Here is a 22,788-nt window from a genome sequence, read left to right as displayed (position 1 = left end):
TAAGTCGGTGAAGTAATTTTGGTACCTTGGTTGGGCAATCCAAAACGTGAGTTATGCTCCCAAACTTTGTGAAAGTTTGCAAACAGTATTTTGTCATGTTTTGGTCATAATTATACAGGTTTTGTTATGCGTACCTGTCCCTCTCTCGGCCTGTCCGCCACCTTACTGAAAAAATTATAGACGAATTTGAATGAAATTTGCTACATAGCTGGGTACTGATCTCTCACCAATGCATTAAATGTGGTAGTGAAGCGGATATGGATTTTGGATTTGTCATTGTCAAATGTCTATCTGCAACTTCACGAAACAAATTAAGGCATGAAATTTGATTTAATTTTTTGCACCGCTTGGCTTTGGCACAAGAACCAATCCATTTCATTTTGGAGATGAATCGGATCTGTATGCGTGAGTTTGATAAACAATTCTTCACCGTTGTCAGACGTGGTTAAGAAGTTATGTATGGATGTTGATGAAATTTTGTGCACTGCATGATTTCCGGCAATAGAAGGTTAGGTTTTCCGCCATTTACACCTGCCCGTCTGTCAGCCTGTCCTGAACTTTGGGATGGAAATTGCATGGAAACTAATGCATTTGGCTGGAGTGGAAGTTTGCACTCTCCAAGTGCCTATTTAGAAGGCACTTGGAGAGTGCAAACTTCATGTTTTGCTGCATCTCTCAACGACTCATGGTTGGGGAAAAAACCGACAGTGACAATCAAGGCTCGAATACGCCGAAATTTGTAAGGATCGCATATAAAAGTCCATGCGTTGGTGGGCAACGGTTTCCCCCTGATAACTTCACAATTCATTTACAGATTTTGAACCGATTTTGAAACTCAATGCATGTCATTTCCATCCAACCTTCTCCCAATATCCACTGCCCTAATAGTTCGTAAATATACAGTTTCACCAGGGTAGGCCTATATATAGAGTGTCACTGAGTGACAGGAATATATGTGTGTGTGTGTGTGTGTGCTTTTTTTTTTTTTTTCAAGTGTCCCGCAAACCAACTGCATATGTTCTAACACAAAATGAAGACAACTTATAAGACAGTATTTATTTCAGGTAATTCTGAATGGCTTATCTTCATTGCTCAGATTTGTACCCAACGTTCTTAAAATTGCTCTGTCATCAGCGCCTTCCCCCACCCCCACCAAAACTGCAACCTCTCTGCTTTTTTTTTCTTCTTTCTCTAAGCTATCTACAAACAAACAAAACAAATGGACATAAATAAATATATAAATTAACAATAAAATAAGAAAAAAATGCTTTAGGTCAAATTAGCGCACAGTAACTTTTATAAGTTGGAAACTATTATATAGGCCAGTATAACTCTATAATTTGTCAGTGCAGGGGGAGGCGGGGGGGGGGGGTGTATTACAGTTACATATAGTGGGCATACCACGTTGGTCATGTGTAGCCTTTATAAGTGCCCAAAGCTGTCCTGTTTACGATACTGAAACTAAGATATTATTTGTCATTTCTGTGCGCATATAACTTTATCTGATTGGCCCGAAGGAATGTGTAGGCCTACGTGTTTGTTAGAAGAAGTCATACAAACAACGACTGAAGTGACTTTCTTGTGTACGGCACGGGAGTGTTGTTTTGTGACCGTCTCGCTCCAGTGCACTCCGGATGATCAGTCACGCGTCAACGAATCAGGATTGAGATTGGTTTAACGTCACACAACTCCAACATCCTTTAATTAAAATACAACACGTGATTCACATGTTTTGTAATAGTGTTTTGTTGATTAGGTTACTTGTATAAAAAAAATAAATATTATAAATATCATAAAAAGCATATATATGAATATATGTACATACTGCGGTGTGATATCATTTTAATTATAACAGGCTATGGGCTTATCTCGATTGTTATAAATCATGGCTTGGTTTTATATACTCATGTAGGCATACATATCTTGGCATATAACCAGCGCTTTATCTTGATTCAGACAAAATTTTCGATATATATAAAAAAATATACGTTGGCCTGAAGAAGATTGAACAATGAAATTTGCAAACCATAAATAATGTTCTGCAAATTATTTTTTTTTATCTCTAATCGTTCACTCAAACAATAATATGCTGTTCAAAATTTTAAGCTGCATGTGTAACATCCTTTATGTACAGGCTTTATGTACACACTATTTAGTTAGCTGATGTGTATATGTGTGTAATCTGCATGCTACTCTTAAATAAATGAGAAATACTCTTATGTAATTGCACTGCTACATCCACCTCTTTAAGGTCACACGATATGTGACACAGGATAAACCAACGCACCCACCCTTCTTTTTTTTAAAATTAAAAAGTGCAAAGGTTTGATACGATAAAGTAAGGTGTGTGTGTGTGTGTGTTTTTTCTCTGTCTCTGTCTCTCTCTCTTTCTCTGTTGTTCTTTTTCTTCTGTGTCGCTTCCGTGGTATCGTTAATTCCATTGCGCAATATTAATTAACACACCTGAGAACGATGATTAAGACATGGACCCATGACCCTCAAAAATATCCTGGTAATAAACAGCCTATGCATGCATGATAAATGCTATTGTACACATATGTATATGTAGGCCTATATATGTGTGTTTGTGACATTCACCAAATTTATCTTACGCAGTCAGTTTGTCCCTGTACATTTAAATATCAGGGAGTATAACTAATCAGATAGGATTATTTATGTTACCTCTGTTTATGTTTGATTGAATCAATGGTTTTAGGCACGTGGAGAACAGGACTTTCCATAAATAACATTTAAGCATCAATCAGCGAGCACAATACCTTGTCGCGCGGCGATGTTTACCTTAGCGCAGCGTTACCAGCGGGGGGTAAACGTAACAGCACAGTAGCGGTTCAAAATGGCGGACTTACCAGAGCGGACTGTACGGTGAGAGCGATTCGAAGTGTGAATGAATGAAGATGACATCGGAGAAAATGCAACCACCGCCTAGGAAGGTAAGAGATAGGTTGTGGCTACGGATGTGGGGGTTATTTATCCACAAATAACTTGAACTGACTGAGTTATTCACATCACAACTGTTTAGTGTACCGTTTTTTCTCTGTATGGCTTGTTTTAGCATCGGCATTTCCAGTACACGGCTCACAACGTCTGTTGGCATTTCTAGCCGATAGAAAACATAGATAAGATCCCCCAGGTTGACAATATTATCTTCTCTGTTATTTCAGGTCAAACCAACTGTTGGCATCAAAAATATTCACTCAGAACAAGCGGCTAAATTACAAGCCAAGCATCAGCAAGAATGTGATCTTCTCGATGATATCCGGTAAGTGCACGTATTCGACATAATGCTTTCGCAATCTCAGCTCTCTTTAATAGTGCGAACTGAATGATTTGCTCATGTTGATTTGAATTCAGCTGTGTTTAAAAGAGATGGCTATCACTTATATCGTTATGTGTTACGTACGATGGGCCATGTTACAAGTATTTTACTTTTAATATCTCGTGTATTTGAACGTACGTATTGTCAAAATATATAAGAGAAATTGAGTGCTGAAGAGGTGGTTGTTCACTAAGACGAATTCTTTATCATCAAGCACTGAATCATTGTCAAATTCACCACCACATTTTAATCACGCAAATGCAGATGTTTTGGAGTTGACCTAATTGCGAACTAATGTTCTAGAGCACTTCCAAAATAGTGTAATAAGACAGAATATTCCATTGAATATACGTTTACCATGGTAACCAGCATTGTGGTGGGAGGAAACCCAGAGAAAACCAATGACCATCTGGAGGTTGCTGGCAGACCTTCCCACGTATGGCCGAAAAGGAAGCCACACTGAGCTGAACTTGAACTCACAGCAACTGCATTGGTCAGGTGCTCCTGGGTCCTTGCGCCACACTGGCACACTAACCACCTTGGGCATGAAGACCCCTGTATGTCATTGACATCTGTTCAACATGGTTTCCCATTAAAAATTGATGTTGTATTATGCAGGAATAATCGTACTGTATATCACATAAATATGCCGTACATATATGTATTGTTGATATATTATTTTATAAATTTGAAATACAATTTAAACGCATTAAAATGTTCCAGACATAGTGTACATGTACATGCACTTATGTAGTTGTATGTGAGACGCATGTGTCAGTCTTCAAGTTCATACCTCTGTACTGACCTAAATTTAGGTGTGCTATATTTTGCCAGTAGGAATAGATTACAAATGACTTTAGACAAGAATCAAATGAATAAATAGAATACTGGTCACAGATTTATGATATTATGACAGTAGTTTCTTATCAGAAGTCTTCAACTTCACTATTTGTACATGTGCGTAATTGGAGACAACTTATGGCTGTTGAATCGTCACAGTTTTTTTTTTTTTACCTGCTGTAAATGTATGAAGCTCAGATGTTAAGAACAAAGATAGCTGCATGCATGAATAACGCATTAGATTTTTTGTATGACTGTTTAGTCTGGGCTATTACTGTATTAGTCTAAGCTGCCAATTTTAGCATACGGTTAGCATGTAGATTTCTATAAATGCAAGCCTTGCTGCATACATAAATGCTTTTAACTCAGAATTTTTTTTGTTTTTTTATTTTGGCCGCACATGAATTTTTTTCTTATTTGGCCGGAAGACTCAGCAAATTATTTAGCAGGTCCATTGTGAAGTGTGCCAGTTGTATAAGTAGTATAAACTGACGATAGCAGTGTTGGATTAGTTGTCCGCTTTAAGGATGTTTAACATTGTCTGCAGGGGTTACCCTAAACGAGTGCTGGAAGTTACATTTTTTCAGTATAATATCTCCCATGTTCCAAGCGCTTTTCATGGACGAAATTTATGGTCATTTAGGGTAATCATTTTCCAGTTTGTGTTCATGAATCAAATCATTATACACGGTTTCAATGACATGAGGTACAGAAAGTCACTATATAGCATTTGAAATAAGTGGGATTCCACCTTTGATGTTGTTATGGTGCATGTAGGCGTGCACCCAACTTTCTAAACATGTTTATTATGTTGGGTGACAGACTTCAGCATATTCCCCTATACAGTACACATGTAGAAGCATTCTTATATTCCTCATTTCCATATATATGGTGTTTGTGAGTTGCACACCCCATTTGCTCGTGGCACAGGGCACAGCAAACGCCCCTTCCACGCTGCATGTAAACACAGCGACTTGACCTAAAATCCCTGTGTATTGGCTGAGCCTGAAGGGAGGACGGTTAGTGTGGGGTGCTGGAATTCTGCCAGGCCGCGGCTGAATGGCGTATTAGGCTGATTCAAGATCAATACTGCGACGAGTGGTGTACAGAGGTGGGGCTGGTGCCTGATAGAAAACACCACACCGCACTCTACACCATTCCATCACAACTTCGTACAGGAGACCTGCTGTAAAGGCATGAAACCCCAGCAACAGGGGGCAAAAGTGCCCTTGGGACAGCTATACTGGGTGCAAAGCCCTCATTTCATTAAATCATTGACACATAGTATTAGGTCGACCTTGTTCAAACTCCCTGTCCAGTCACGCCCCAAGGTTGACATGTGATTAAGGGCTTATTTTTATTGATGAAGTATTTTTTGACCTTCGATAACAAGTACTTCATTAGCAGTAGTGCTTTCCTTGGATGTGTAAAAATGACAAGGCCATCAAGTCAAGTGGCAGGGAGTATCCAGACGGTATATAATTACACACCTACAACTGAGTTAGATGTATTCTATAAATATGTTATAGAACACACTGGGTCATGTGTAGAATTTCATTATGTGCTTTTTGCTACATGCTAAAATGATATCTGTATGATAATTTGCATTAAATATATAAATGTATCTGTGAGAGAAAATGGATCAGCTGACAGGTTGTCTAAATCAGATAAAGATTGAATTCATGCCGTTGATTAAGGTGTATCAGGCGTACACATGTAGACATATAGCCAGAAATCTAGGATATAGCATTCTAGGGATGATTTGTCTTTTATAATAGTGATATCTGTACTGCTGGCTGTACACTTCAACTAGTGTTTAAAGTTTACTGCTGATTTTTTCCCTAGAATGTACATTTACATGTACACCTGTTACAAATTTACATGAAATTACACTCAATGTAGAACTACATGTATGTATAATTGCATGTGCACATGTACATGTCCTGTGTTTAGCCAGTGGGTTGTCTCAGTGTCTTTATTCTGACAAAATTAACATCGAACAGATAGGGAGAAAATTGGAAATGAGAGGGCCTGATTTCAAATTCTGGCTAAATCTGTGGTACATGTATGTGTGCTCTGTCCCCAATCATGAAACTGTCGTAGGCTAAGGTCAGAATTTGTTTTGACTTGAAAACAACTTAATATGCCAGTATAATTAATTAATTAGAGTCACCTCAGACTTTCGTAACAAAATCTAAAATTGAAGTTCAGGTATAATTTCCAGTATACCACACGTTAATTTTAAGTCTTAAGTCGAAGGCAGCGTTGTGATCCTGGAGCCTGGATGTATAAGTGCATCATGTAGAATAATGTACTGGTAAACAATGTATGTGTATAACATGTCGTATATCCGCCTGGCTGAGTGATATACACATATATATATGTAGATTGCCTCAGTGCAAACCACTAGCTCGTGCCCATCAGTCCATGTCTCCTTGGCATGGGTTCGACTTTTTACCTGGATGAATGACATTTAATGTACATGTACACGTTATTGTACATGCCATTTTCCTGGCAAAGTGCATTGGTATCTTCTGAGCTTTGTCTGCATCGTTACCTTTACCATTTAACCTGGTCCACGTATGTCATGATCTTTAGAACGGCCTAAATTCACTATAATACAGAATTAATCAGTCTTGTATTACTAGTTATTTACTTTCATGTATGTATCATTCCAACCCGTGTGATTTCATTTTAGATAATGTCATTGACAATTATATCTGGCAAAAATAATTGATGATAACTGAAGCTTGGAATATGACATGTAGACCAATTTAATTTACATTGTTCCTTTTAATAATAAGCATTATGTGTTATAAATTAAATCATTTAAATACAGCTGTAAAGTTGGACATAAATACATTTATATATATATATATATATATATATATATATATATATATATATATATATATAATTTGATTCACGTAAGTCTTGTATAATGGGTCGGTAACATATCTGGGGCACGGTTCACAAAGAATATGTAACTCTATATTCACATATTAAACCACCATGTTGATGTATACCTACAATTGTGGTCACCATAGAAGTTACATGTACAAGTTTGTAACACTGTGCAGTCTTTGTGAAAAAGGGTCGCCGGAATGCTCTCTATTTTACATGCACATGGATGTACAGAATACGTGTTTATATGAAAGAGGAAAGAATCAGTGAATATATAATAATAATATGTTATATGATGATATTATAATTATATACTCGTAAATATATATGTAAATGACACAAATGAAAAAGACGTTGTCATGGTGATACAAACTGTAGTGCTTTTATGTACCCAAATTCTTCAACCTTTTGAACCACCTCTGCAACCAATATTTTGAAATATTCTGAGAGAACTACATACTTCATTGAACACGCAATGATGGCATCTTTCATAATATATGAAGTGTTAAAGTTAATTATTTACCAGACTTTGTTACTGACGAGGGGATATTAAACTAAATTTTTTATGTGAAGCATAGCTGTCTGCTCCAGTTGGATGAATTATGCTGTACATGCACTGGGAAATGTCATAGATGCAGTGTTGTAATGATGTTTGCAATAATTCTAAGTTTTTAGTCTGGAACCTCTGAACAGATGCCAAACTTATTTTTCCTTGTATGTTTGGATTTTATCATACACTAAATTATATGCTGTGAGTTCAAGTACAGCTTATGCTGGCTTCCTCTCCGGCTGTAAGTGGGAAGGTCTGACAGCAACCTGCGGATGGTCGTGGGTTCCCCCGCCCCGGGCTCTGCCAGGTTTCCTCCCACCATGATGTTGGCTGCGGTGGTATAAGTGAAATATTCTTGAGTACGGCTAAAACACCAATCAAATAAATAAATCAAATGACTAAATTATACACCCAGTACTCTTCAAGCAATGTATAGTATGATTAAGATCTGCAATAATAAATTTGGTATTTCACTTTAAAAAAAAATTGTTAACCCATTATGCTAAAATAGTTGCTGTTAAAGGTATAAATTTACAACAGTCAGCTAAATCTATATAAATAAAATTTTAAAAGTGTAGCAGTCTGGAGTCTTCTGTCCACAACTCCGAACACTTAAAGCTGACATGGCTGCCTGGATTTTTGTCCCCAATGTGTACTGACACTCCTTTGCTCAATTCTTTTGGCACTGCATCATGACTGTATGTACATACATGTAGTATTGAGCATTCATGGCTACTGATGCACTGTATGTGTATTACGGTATGCTGTCAACAGGACGAGGTAAGATGTACAACATGTCCACTTTTATGTATGCTTCCTGTACAGTTAGTTCATCTCAAGTGGATGGTGTTTTAGGACTTCAGTTATGTCCATTCTGATTATTAATTAATTTGTAAACAGTAATCTCTGTCTTTTTCTTGAGAACCTCTTCCTGAAGTTATCCATGTTTCAAAATGGTGTAAATTTTGTTGTATATATCTCCATATCTCCATAATCAAATTAGAAGATGCGTTTTACAGAAGCTGTTGAAAGTAGTGTACACAAAAGAGTTTGAAGTGTAAATATATTGCAGTGCTGCACATTTGGCAAGTAGTATTTTTTCAAAATATGAACAGAAGTGAAATGCGCGGGATTCTATTAAACTCTTGAATATCACTCTATGATTAATTGAGGCTAATGCATTAAGGTGGTAGAATACATTGAAATGTAATTATACATTACTTTGGTACGGAAACTAACTTTTTTCCACTATGATATCATCCTACCGCAAACAAACCTCAAAACATTGTTCTGCGTGTATAGTAAGATCAGTGGAACTCTCATAATTAGGAAAAATGAGCAATGTAGTCATGGACAAAATTTTGGGCCATTTACAGCAGCAAAATTGAGTCAGGGTCTGATCACACCAATGTGGTCGCTGTGAGTTCAAGTCCAGCTCATGGGAATTTCTTGCAGCAACCTGCGAATGGTCACGGGTTTCCCTTGGGCTCTGCTCGGTTTCCTCCCACCACAATGCTGGTCGCTGTCGTATAAGTGAAGTATTCTTGAGTAGAGCGTAAAACACCAATCAAATCAAAATCAAATCAGATCAAACCAAAAAGCACCCATTTAACACTTTGCACTGTTCAGTTTGTTTGAATAAAGAGTTTACCATCCCTGCTGAAGACAAAATAAGATGTCATAAAGCATGGCAAGAACAAGAAAGAAACCAATTGTTTTGGACATAATAAGGGTTTGTTATTTTGCTTGCTATCTTTCCCAAACTACTGTAGTGATGCCCCAAATATGGATATACATGTAGGTGGTTAAAAATTGGCTTGAATTTTATAGCTGCAAACATTTCTTTTCTAGTCCTCCTGTATGAAAACTCTGTAGAGCACATATATAATGTGTAGCATAGATGATCTACATGTATACAAAGGTGAAATCTGACATCTTACTATAAAGCAGAGGCATCTATGTCTACTACAGGCTCTTGGTCCAGACATCATGTATTGCCATTCCCACACTGATTCCCCCATTAGTACTGTAATCCAATTGGCTAATCTCCTGTACTTGATCCTGGGCTAGTGGTAATTAGATCTTTGACTGGTCATGGTAATGTGTATGGGTCCAAGGGTACAGAGTGACCGGCCAGCTAGACAGGATATTAGCTCAGATTATATACTCTGTTCTGGAAGATTAACGCTGTCTTTGGCACGTATGACAGCTCTATGATTATCTTCTTAAGTTATGAGGCATTAGGTCTTGATGATGGATATCCCAGTATCAGTGCTCAGCTTCATGTATAAACATGTCTACTGCACGCAGTCTGAGCGTGACATTCATGTATATCGTCATACATGTACATCATGCAGGGCTTGATCTTGAGCCTTTTTTAACCTGTCAAAAGGGTTTGGGGTGAGAAATTTGGGATCCCAAATGATAACATTTTCATATTTTTGTTTTATTCATGTATATAAAATTTTTGAAACTGACAGCTTTGTGACTAAAAAGGGTACCCACATCAAGCCCTGTACATTCACGTGGCTACAGGCTAAATGTATATACATGTATGTATATATGTGAAAGCAAACCATCTTGTGAACAGTGATTCATGTACACACAATGTATATGTGAAAGCAAACCATCTTGTGCACAATAATTCATGTACATAATGTATATATATGTGAAAGCAAACCATCTTGTGAACAATGATTCATGTACACACATGTATATACATGTGAAAGCAAACCATCTTGTGAACAGTGATTCATGTACATAATGTATATATATGTGAAAGCAAACCATCTTGTGAACAATGATTCATGTACACACATGTATATATGTGGAAGCAAACCATCTTATGAACAATGATTCATGTACATACATGTATATACATGTGAAAGCAAACCATCTTGTGAATAATGATTCATGTACATAATGTATATATATGTGAAAGCAAACCATCTTTTGAATGAAGATACATGGACATACATGTATACAGTTTATATATATATATGCATACATGCAAATGTACAATCAAAAATAAATACATATTTATAGTATATTTATAGTATATTATTATATTATATTTATAATATACATATTTGTGTGGTCACTGATTAAAATTTCAGCTACTGTACTAGTGTAAACCTCATGTGGTCTGTCATGAAGGTTGTTGGATACCACATGCCTTCCTGGATTATGACTGAAACTTGACTCTTGCACTTTTAGTGAAAACCTGTGCATAACATGTGGCAGATTTTGTGAGTTTAGTACTTTGCCAAAGGACCATGCAGATGGTCGTGGGTTGCTCCAGGGCTCTGCTGGGTTTCCTCACACCATAATGCTGGCCACTGTCATATTAGTGAAATACATGTAGTCTTGAGTTCGGCATAAAACACCAATCAAATAAAATAAATAAATAAATACGTGCCAAAGGCCTGTGGTATGGAAAGCAATATCTTAAAAAAAAAAAAGAAAAAAAAAAGGATCTGATGCCAAATTTGAAAAGTGACTTTAAAAGAAATTTTATAAAATGCAATTCAAAATAATGTTTTCTGAGAACTGTTGAGTGGTGAAATAAATTTGTATGAAAACTGAACTTTATTTGTAAACCGTCATATTTTTGTTCAGTTTACTTGGTTTTTTGGCTGTATGTGGGAAGGTCCAGCAACCTGCAGATGGTCGTGGGTTTCCCCTGGGCTTTGACCAGTTTCCTCCCATCGTAATGCTGGCCGTCACCGTTAAAGTGAAATATTCTTGAGTACGGCCTAAAACACCAATCAAATAAATAAATAAATAAATAAATAAAATTTACTGGGTAGTTTTATTACAGCTTGATTAGTTTGAACGCCTCCAGCTTAGGGGCCCATACATTTTCCATAACTAAAATGGCTTTAAGTATCGCCCTGGTATTGCTCCTGGCACTCTGGTTTCTTCCAAACTGACCACAGCACCATCATGTATACATGTATATTAAGCGAATTAGTGATCCTTCAGTACTGAATAAACTTCTACATGTTATATTGATTGTAATTGACTGAAGGAAAACCATGGCGTTACTCATTAACATGTCATAGACAGAGAAGGCAATTCTCATTTTACTGATTCTTGTATTTATTTGTTACAGGACATACAGTAAACAAAGGGCCGTTTTAGAGAAGGAATATGCTCAGGTAAGATAGCTTATATGAAAACTGTGAACTGTAAGATAATTTATACGAATACTGTGAACTGTAAGATAATTTATATGAAAATTGTGAATTGTAAGATAATTTATATGAAAACTGTGAATTATTTTCTTCATGAAACTGAAGCTTGTGTACCAGAGTTGAAAGTAGTCTACTTTTTATCTTGCAAAATTCTTGAGTGTGACAAAGTGACAATTAGATAAAAAAATAAATGCTTGTGAGTCTAATGAATTGTATCACTGGTTTTAGATGTGAATATGAATTTAGGAAGGAAAACCATTTAGTGGTATGTGTAAATTTAAAAGCAGCCAAAAGTATGGATATCATTAAAAGATATGTATTTTTGTAAGATTTTCACTTCAAATGAAAAATTCTTTATCTACTGATTTATCAGTAACAAAAAAAAATGCTATCACAAAAATTACCTGTATATCCTACAAGCATTTAAGTCATTTATATGAGAAGAAGTCCATGGTTTCCAAAGGTTCCTGGAACTGGGCCATCTTTTCTTAATTATACCATCTACAATGTTGAACAGACAATAGATTAGTGACACTGGTATTGAGGACAGCTAGGCTTTGATGTGGTCCAGATTTTCATCAGACTTTGTCCTTATCTTAGTAGTTTGTGCTCTCAGACAACTGTCAGCTGGGCAGTTGAAGATGTTACACTATTGATTTTGGATCTGGCAACTCTGCCATACCCCTGCCCCAGTACTAACTCGCTATTCACCAATGTAGACAGTAGTGCACTATTGACTTATTGATAAGTGATTAACATACATACAGACATACTCGGCATACTAGGTGTACTTGTGTACATACAATATATATGTAGCGTGTACCATTTCTGTGAGTGGTGGATCCAGGAAGTTGTGCAGAGCCATTTATTTGATTTTCTAGAAAGAATTAATCAAATGTACCGGTATGTAAATGTAAGCAAAAAACAGCAGACAGGATTGAAAAGTTGTGAACAAATCACACAACAGATTTACAATGGGTTCTTGAACACGTGCAGAAGCATCAAAGATGTCAAAATACTACTCTCCAAGGGCAGATTCAGGCTCTAATCTAGGTTTTGTCAGTCAGGTACTGTTTTATTTTGATCCCAAAGTATACTCAGTAGAAGGTGATCTATTTTCGCTTAAAAGGACACTTTTTTGGTCAATATTTGGGAAGGCAGTATTCAGGGATTGGGTTAAGAGAACTTCATTTGATTCTTTTGTATGTTGGATCCATTTATTTTAATTTCTTTTCTTTGGAAAAAGTTCTTGTGAAGGACATACAGTCTTATTAAAGACCATGTATCTAACCCTGAGGTTCCATGTCCATGGCCCTGACCTCTCTAATGAGCCTGCTGTAACTAATGATGAACCACAAAACTTATTTGACGCTTCATTGGTTGGTGTACAATCCCCGATTATTGGCTAACACCCAGGCATGCAATTAATCTGCTACCATTGGGGAAAAACCCTGCCCCAGGGGGTGAGCAGATTAAGATGAGATGTACAGTTAGGGTACTAACTGACATGTTCATATAGCTGTGCTTCATTCTACTCTTGGCTTCCAGGGATGGCGAACTTCTATGTGTGTACATAACACTGAGGAGGCTACATCCACCCATCCATCTGTCTTAGTGGTTAATTAGCTTGCCTTCATCCCAGATAATGGTGTCTATATCTCAGATTATTTCATGTTTACCATACACAGTTTTAATAGCTTAATTGTCAGCCAGGTAGCGTAGTATCACAGGTAAGACTTGAGCCTAAAGGGAATTGTATGTCTGTCATGCACACTGTTTTCTTAGGCCATTCTGACATGTATACATGAGCATTTTGTTTACTGAAACATTGAATACCTCGCAATAAACAGCAGTTCACAAGTCAAATCAATTTAATACCAGGTTACTTAAGCAGCGTTATGAGACTAGAATAACACACCGTCATGCTTATTTACAAATTTACTCATGTATAAACATGCTTTGAAGTTCCTCAGTTGCTGTACTTGTACAGTAATTAGTAGACACTGAAATGCAAAGAAAACACTACAGTGAAGTATATATCAGATGAGAGACCATTAAACACTGTGCTAGAAAACATTTAATTTTTTTTTTTTTTTTGAATTTTCCAACCTAATAAAATGGTTTTAAAAGATTAAATTCTCTGCTGGTTTGTAGTGACCCAGAAGGTATCAGTGATGTCAAATCCATATTTTTTACCTGTAATACATGTAGATAGGTATAGATGTCATTTAGAAAGTGGATTAAGTAACAGTATTATCGTTAATAGGGATTACACTTTCTGAATATAGCACAGATTCTAGTGCTGAAATTTGGCTGAGACCACTGCGGGTTTCAAACCAGAGTCAGGCACCAAACCGTCAGCAATACATATAGTTTGTTTTCCAAGTGTAATCCGTGAATGTATTCCTAGATCTGTATATATACATTTTGCATGACGAAATCTAGTAGTCTGTGTGTTGAATGACAAAAACCTAATCAAGTGATGTTGATGGCCCCAATATGGTCATGTAGAAAAGGCCGTCATAGTAGCCATTGTTTCAGATATGTTGTACCATGAAAGTTCTACAAAAAAAAAAAAAAAAAAATTAGTAACATTATTTTTATGGACTGTGTTCAGTGGTCTTTCATCTAACATATACTTAACGTTAGTGTTTTCTTTTTGTCTAAAATGTAAATGACTAAATACAACTACATGTACCCTAATTCCTCAGCCTTTGTTGCATACATGTACGAGAGATCAGCTTTCACGCTAAATTTGATTTTTGAGTCTACATTAGTTTTGTTGGGTTGGCCACTTTCAGGGCTTCACAAAAAGTATAATTTTATCATTTCAGAATACATTTAAATAAACTTCTTTACAAACACACGAAAAGGTTGAAGAATTACACTCACACATGTGCGCCTTGTGAAAGTTCTGTCTTTAAACTGCACACCTCAGATATCATACATGTAGCTCCTCCTGTTTGGAAGCCAGAATCCTCCCATGGAGGTCAGAATAAATTGGGTTCCATTACTGGGGGAGTCTTTTGAGAAATCATGGCCATGTTTTGACGCCAGTAGAATAGCAAGACATTGGTATCGTACAAATTATATATAGAAATATTCTCAAGGTGAAATGATAGTCCCTCAAGGTCGCAACCATCGGAAGTAGATCGCTTCCAGTCTCTGTGAATGTGCCAATAGAAACCAAGATCTATTCTGGCCGATAAGTTAAGGATTCTTCTTATCTCTCTTTGGCTTGAGTTGTTGCACATACATGTATTTGTATTATTCAGTACACAACACAGACAACTAAATGGTCAGCTCAGCAGCATGATGGATGAATTGTGTAATCTTGGGAAGGGCTGCCAGTAACCTGTGGATGGTGGGGATCAATCCAGTTTCCTGTAACCATAATGATGGCTGCCATGGTATAAGTGAAATATAGAAGGGTCACATGACCTACTTCTGGTAGCCATATTGGAGTACTGTGGCTATAGCAGCCCATGTTAACAGGACTCCAGTATGGCTACTGGGCTATTGTCCTGCCAAAGTGATGACATCACATGCAACCTCTCTATAATTAAATGTGCTTAAAAAATGACTGAAACATTCTTATTGGTTGACGGCTGGTATACGAATGTCTGTTTCGATGCATAGATTTTCCTGTGGATAACACATTCTACTATATGTACATATAAGTCTACCAATGTGGCTTTCATTGCTTTTAGTAAGAGTCACACTGTTAGATTATACACGGCTGTGACCACATTGAGCTATTTATTGTCTGTGTTAAACTATAACATTGATCCCTCAATTATCCCTTGTGTTTGTCTTTTTTCGTTATGTGAGCAAATATAACAGCTATCATACACAACTTGCTAGCATATATTTAAACAGAATTTGAAATCTGGTCTCATTTCCAATTTTTCTGCAAATTTTTTCCCCTATCTTTCCAATGTTAGATTTGTAAGAATAGTCTTTCATATACCCGTCTGGTTAAACCTATGTTAGTAACTGGATATACACATACCACTGTCTCACAGTCATTGTCAACCTTGGTACTAGTTATAAACTGTTGTAAATGTTTATCATCTGAAGGACAATGGACTTTTACAATATCCTGACATCACCACATAATTATTCCTGGCTTGTATTGGTTCACTGACACTGAAAATAAATAGCAAACAATAGTCAATATCTAACCACTCATTTGGTGATGCCATTTGGCCATGTTATACATGTAGCTATCTAGAGTGACGTCACAAAGCCTAGGAGCTCTCCCGTACCATCGGTATTAAAAAATGTGACAATGAGAAAATACAAACAAAAACACCTGGTACCCAACCAAAGTGTATCAGCTCTGTCCCATTCCAAAGGCCCCTATGCTTCGTTTAGTTTGGCACTCGGTCTGAGCGATGTTCGTGGACACAAGCGGTCCTGCTCATCCATGTCCTGCATGGGTGCAAGCATTTGACCTAGCTGGCTGTACTGAACACAGCAGGACCTTCTGATTGATAACAGACCCTTTCAGATTTGGGGAAGATAAATTTTAAATCGTAATAAATCTGACTTTGCTAAAAAAAATTAATGCAAACAATATTTGTCTTCAAGCAATGACTCTTCCGAGGCGGTTTTCTTGCCAGCTCACCATCACAAGTAACTATGGTATCCTGACCTTGTACACACTGCGACCCGCGCAGTCATTCTCGGTTCCCTGCTCATAAATGTGTAGCTCAAAATGCATTAGTTTAACACCTAAACTAAGCGCAAAATCCAATTTATTGTCCCGATAGCTATCTATCCACTATAAGAAACCACACTGACAATCGAGAGCTAATAAGTTTTTCGACATGAAAGCCAATAATCACGTGACGCTTTCAGCACTAGTGATTGGCCAAGTTCATAAGGGCTTCTACAAAATGGCTTCTCGGAGTGAATTGTCCGTCAGTGCCATATCCCCAATGCTGAACTTCATCTTCTCGGCTTTCAAAACTTTATAGAATTTTTTTACATATTTTTCTGTGTTAACTGTGCCTTATATCATTTTTTCTAAGTATATATAGCGGCAGACTTTACGCTCACTTTAAGCGTCTCAGCGCTTGTATGAAGGTGATGGGAATTGGTATCCACAAATTTGTCTGAAACTTTTGACAAGTCACATGACACAGTAGGACGTTTTTAATCTTTAAAGGACAAGACAGCATGTGGCTAAAACATATTTCAATCGAAAGCAGGATACTCAAGTTTTTAAAAAGCATTATACTTTATTATCTTAATGAGATTTCACCGAATAACATGTAAAACAAAATGGCAATCAGGGCTATGTCATCGAATACAATAAAGGTTGTGATCCTAAACTTTAATGTTGACATTGTGACTGTGCATAATGAAATTTTAAAAATGTGACTCAAATTGATGCTTTCTAAGAGGTTTCAAGTCTGTGAACGAAAGAGATTTATATAAAAACTCACCTTTTTATTGGTAAACCATCATATTTTTGTTTAGTTTACTTGTTAGTTTTAATACAGCTTGTTTAGTGTGGGGGGCAAACAGTTCGGGAGCCCAAACGTTTTCCAGAACCAAAGTGACTCTAGATATGGCCCTGGCAGTACTGTACAAATGGCTGGTGAGAGTTGAGGCAGCCATCTTGAGAATTTTGTGAAATCAAACACGTTGCTATTAGACTGTGCAGCCCAGGATGTGATGTAGGCCTTTACCCATTCACTCCATGAAGTCACATCTGATAACACCAAACTATTGCATAAGACATCATTTTGAGATCATTTACAAAGATCTAGTTTCGTGTAGCGGAAGGGTCATTGCACAAAGTGTTCTGGGGCAGGCCTGTATCATTTGCAGCCCACCACAGGAATAAAATCAGGTGATTTACAAGCCGTTTAATATTCAACGATGGTATCACAAATTATGTCAGACAGTATAGCATATCGTCAAAGTGCATTCATGACCCAAATACTTTTTTTGTCGTTCATTTTAGCATTTTGTCAGCAGTTTCTAAATAACAAATATGCGAGTCAGCGCAAAATTCATTACAGATGCCAAAGGTTTATGTGGATGAGAAAACGGCATCTCTCTGGACAACGCTTAAAATTAATTAAAAATCTTAAGATATAATTTTTTTTTCTCTCAATTTATTACAACGGAAGAATTTAAGTTTTGCTTTGTCATCTTTCTCGCATACAAAGGATGTCTTTTTGTCTGTTTTCTTTTATAAAACACAGTAAAATTATTGAAAGGCTGTGTTCAAGCTGAGGTGCTTTCTCTGACATCTGCGATAACTAGGTCAGCACTGCTTTCATCTAAGATTTTTTTTATTTTTTTGATTGGTGTTTTACACCCTACTCAAGAATATTTCACTTATATGACGGCGGCCACCATTATGGTGGGTGGAAACCGGGCACAGCCCGGGGGAACCCACGCCCATTCGCAGGTTGCTGGCAAACCTTCCCACATTCACCCGAAGGCTTTCATCCAAGGAGCCACGCAACAAAACTGAAGCATAAAATCCAGCGACAGTCAAATGTCTAAATCACCTCAGTGGCACTTAGATTTATTTCCATTTGTTTCAGAATTGATCATGAATCTAATTGTACAACAATCCTATTGTAGTTTTGTAAACATTTAATCGGGGTCAAAATAGGCATCTCAACCCCTTCGTAGTCTGAGACTTGAACCAGGACTGGAATACCCTGGCTGTGCATCTGCAGCTACATGTAGGCTATTGAAACAGGGTCGTTGGAGTTCCTTGTAAATAGTAGGCCTGCTGTATCAACAGTTCAAGCAGTGGAAAAAATATCTTTCTAGTATGTCTGATTTCTGAGGTCACGGAAGTCCACCACTTTTCCCTGTCAAAGGCTACTGCGTGGATTGTTTTTTATTCAGAAAATGCCTTCGAAATTAGAGAGTTGGAGTGAGTGCTTGGGGTTTAACGTTGTATTTAACAATTCAGAGAGTTAGAATAAACGTTACACTATCTTGCCCTCGATAGTGGAGACGTGCTAAAGCTATGTCTAGACGAAGATTCATTAAACTTTTACTGGGTTGAAAAAAATTTTTAAAAATATTTAATGCCCGTTTAAAATAGTTTGAATGGTAATCTTTCAGTGGGCATAAACATTAGTTAGGTGCTGTCTTTCACTTTAAGTCATGTGGTTAGTCAGGTGGTTAGTCAGGTACCTGGCAAAGGGCAGTGGTTTAACTCAAGCACTCCAGTTTCCTGCATTCATAAACCTGACAGCTGTCATAAAAGCAAAACATTTAGAATTGGAATTAACAAAAATCAGGTCAATACATGTCCATGTACACTCTGGTGTCATGTGAAAGAAAATGGGAGTGGTTGATTTTCTGTCAACTGACAGATGTTTGCTGATTTTTGTATATATCGCATCTCTCTTGCAATAGATAACATAAATAATGTACCTGATGTAAGTAAGTTATGAGTTTGTGTTCATTATTGGCATTATCAGTGGAGCCAGAAATAATTTGCGATATTGTATTTTGTTGGCCTGTCGTACAGTTCAGATTATATATAAATTTTTGTGAGAAATTACTTTTTTAAAAAATTTTTTTGGTGTGTAACAATATCATCATGCACTTGAGTTGTTCCAGATTGAAGTTTACACTGGACTGATGGATTTCCACTGAGCTGTGATGGTTTTTTCAGTTCAGCTAGATTATCGCTTTATTGTATAGTTATATATGAGGCAACCATTACTCCCATAAGTTGAAGTTAATGTAATAGGTCTATAGCGCTTGCATAAAAATATGTTGCCATGGTAATTAAGAAACAAAAATGCATGTTCGTAGTTCTGTGGTTTAATGCCACGTGTGTATCAGATTAAATGTGAAAACATGTTTCCATTAAGGCGTGTAGCACTTATAATTGGTTTAATTATATTTGTGCATGTAATGCTTGGTTACAAGGAGTGATTTGACTTGTGATTTATGACTTGTTTATGAATTAATTCCTTTTTTTGTTTTTTGGCTATGTTTTGGAAGTACGTTTCTGATTTGAGAATAACTGACATAAAGCTGAGATAACAAAAATAAATACATGAACATAAACTTGTAAAATTGTAAATAATATGGACATATAGATGTGCATGTACAGAGTATACACGCTAGTGGTCAATGCCTACATGTGTAAATCCTCATACATGTGAAGACATGCAGTACTTGTATTTCACTTGAAATTTAGCATTTTTCAAGTGGCACATTTGGCTTGATTCTGATTGATTCGTTCACCTTAAAAGGCCAATATGTAAGTTAGATTAATTATTCAAGTGTTGGCTTCAAAAGTTTCATTTTAAGGCCTTTACTTGCTTTGTTTATGTACATTTTAGATATTAGACATTGAGTGGAATGTAGTATGCTTAGATGTTTACATATGATGTGGTGTATATACATGTACCAGTACATAGATCCCTTGATTCAAGATGCTGCTGGTATTCTTGGGGAGGTCATTCAATCCCAACCGGATAAAATAATTTACCCATGATGATACCTACTCCAGTAGCACTGTGACAAGGGATTTGCAGCTGACCTATTTCTAAAGTGGTATTAAAACACCAAGCTTTTGTTCATACAAAGCATGTTGACTTCTTCACTTGGAGCTGTCCATTCATGGCTTTATAAGTTATAGAAACTCTTCAGGTTTTTGTGCAGTAAATGGTTCAGAGGAAACCCATTGATTTTCCTGTGGGTTTGTGCCTGGTGTTTTCAGTTCGCTCAGCTGGATCCTTAATACCATTTCCATGTACCTCTACCTTCAGCAGCCTGTAGTCCGGTGTTGGCATAGCACGATCTCTGCAGGCCTCGTTCCTGTACCAAATACTATACTCGGCTATTCTGCTAAATTGATCGTATTCTGTAGCTTGAGTGTTCAGAATTACACGGCCTTGTGTACGTGCACTTTACTGTTTGGTGGTTTTTCTCAGCCTCAAATATATGGTGTAATCTTGCCTAATAAAGGGATAAATCAATTTAATGAAGTCTTTCCATAGAGTTGTATTTTATTCATGTCCTAAACAATTTTGGCTGTTGGAGATAGCTGATTTCAGTTGAAGTGTGAACATGATTAACTTCAGCTTTTCTTTCATTTAAAATATTCATTTCTAAAGAGATTGATGGGTGAATCCTTCCAAAGAGCGATCAGGGAATAGATAAATTTATTATGGGATATCTTGCAATTTTTTTAATTTATTTATTTTTTTTTATAATTGAAGGGTTTTCAACAAAACCAGCTTACAGACAATGTTCCAGGGCAGATTATTACATCATTTATTAAGCTTATAATGTGGTTTTCTCTGAACACTGCAGTTTACTCAACCCATAAATCACACCTCCATCGTATATACAGTGAAAAATTTGTAAGTATGGCTTTAAAAAACAGTGAAACAATCAGTGTAAGCTTAACATCAAAATAATTGTACTGTGATGATCACATGGTTATTTAAAAGACAGTCTTCTTTATAAGGGATGGATAAGGCAGGATATTTTAAACTTGCCAATCTTAGTACATCCTTGTTGTGGTAAAGAGCTAGTCAGAATACTGTGACTGATAGGTGGGCGTATGGCTGGTGTATTCAGAATGTCATTTCAGTGAGGCAGCACAATAAATGCTATCAATGAAAAAAATGGGAATAATGATCATGTTGCACGCCGGGAAATTAAACAATAATCAAAAAAAATTTCAAGATTTAATTCTTGTCCATTTGTGACATCATCAATGCGTAATTTGCATATGCAGTAGGTAAATTTTGAATACTCAACACTGCACTTATAATTCAATTCTCTGCAATTAATAGACCTGGCACATATATGTACAGGTAGGAAGTCAATCAGATGACCAGTTATGCACAAAATTGAACAGACATCTGTAAATTCCTTCCAAGTTTACAATATAAAGAGCACATTCCATTAACATTCATATTTCACTGGTGATGATGCAGTCATCATCTGCAACTTTGTGGCAGAGTTGGATTTGCTCAGCTGACCTGTATTGAAAAAAAATTATCTGCCTAATTTTATCGTGATCAGTTAGAATTTAGAGCCTGTGGAGTGTTAAAACATATATATATTTGGACGTCTCCAATACATCAGTGTGAAAGATTCTGTTCAAATTACCTTGGGCTGCAAAAAAGGTGCCACCACATCCGGGATGTCGGCAGTGGGATTGTTGTTTAACTGCGGAAAGCTATGGTGTTTTTGTTTGGGGGTGATCGTCGGTCAGCTTTCTGGCAGGTGGTCAATTTGTCTTAATATAAAAATGTGAGAATAAATGATCTGCTACAGAGAAAGCATTTGTATATAAACTGTGTATGAAGGGTGAAGGGTGACAGTTCAGTGAGCAATTCAGCAGTTTGTTAGAAAGCAGAGAACCATGAACAACTCTGCGGGTCAAAGACAAACGGAACGATGTTCAATCAGATTATAGATTTCCCTTGAATCCGATCCAAATTTGTACTCGTATTCATAAAGTGCAAGTATAGCAGGCCTTAAATTGTATGTGTACCATGGTGTACCTGACCAGAAATATTGATTTCTACATTTCTAAAGCCTTCATTTGGGAAAAAAAAGATTAAATGATAGGGATTGAGATAATCTGACCTTTCCCCTAAATTCTGAAGAAGTAGCACTGTATCTAGTGTCATGTTTAAACTTTTAAGGATGTGGTATGGAAATATCATTTTTCTGTCTCTTCTGCATGTAACTTCCTCAGATGTTAATAAACTTCAGTCACATATCAGTTAAAGAGCTACTACAGTGTGAAAACCTGAAAGTCTTAATAGGACGGTTAAATGATAAGGATTGAGGTAGTCTGAATTGCTTTCCTAAATTGTTAAAAGATAGCAGTGTATTAAAACAGCCGTCACTATATTCGGAGGCTAGTACAGAAAGAAAAGTTTTCTGTCGTTTCCAATTTTGCTTGGTGTGACATCATACAAGAAGGCTTGGTGTCA

At 36.7% G+C, this 22,788-nt stretch overlaps 1 protein-coding gene across 1 annotated transcript in view; it reads left to right on the top strand.

The window, feature by feature from the left end:
• Window positions 1-2,855: 2,855 nt before the first annotated feature.
• The window catches only part of LOC135473897 (F-BAR and double SH3 domains protein 2-like), a 54,937-nt gene continuing 35,004 nt past the window's right edge, over window positions 2,856-22,788 (top strand). The window contains exons 1-3 of the mRNA XM_064753831.1: window positions 2,856-2,951; window positions 3,183-3,280; window positions 11,746-11,791. Of these exons, the coding sequence (XP_064609901.1) occupies window positions 2,910-2,951; window positions 3,183-3,280; window positions 11,746-11,791 (186 nt within the window). The 5' untranslated portion in view covers window positions 2,856-2,909. The remainder of the gene's footprint in view (window positions 2,952-3,182; window positions 3,281-11,745; window positions 11,792-22,788) is intronic.

The sequence above is a fragment of the Liolophura sinensis genome, chromosome 8 (genome assembly GCF_032854445.1).
Source record: "Liolophura sinensis isolate JHLJ2023 chromosome 8, CUHK_Ljap_v2, whole genome shotgun sequence".
NCBI lineage: Eukaryota > Metazoa > Mollusca > Polyplacophora > Chitonida > Chitonidae > Liolophura > Liolophura sinensis.
Note: the sequence above shows the minus strand (reverse complement) of the source record. Positions and strands in the feature narration are given on the sequence as shown.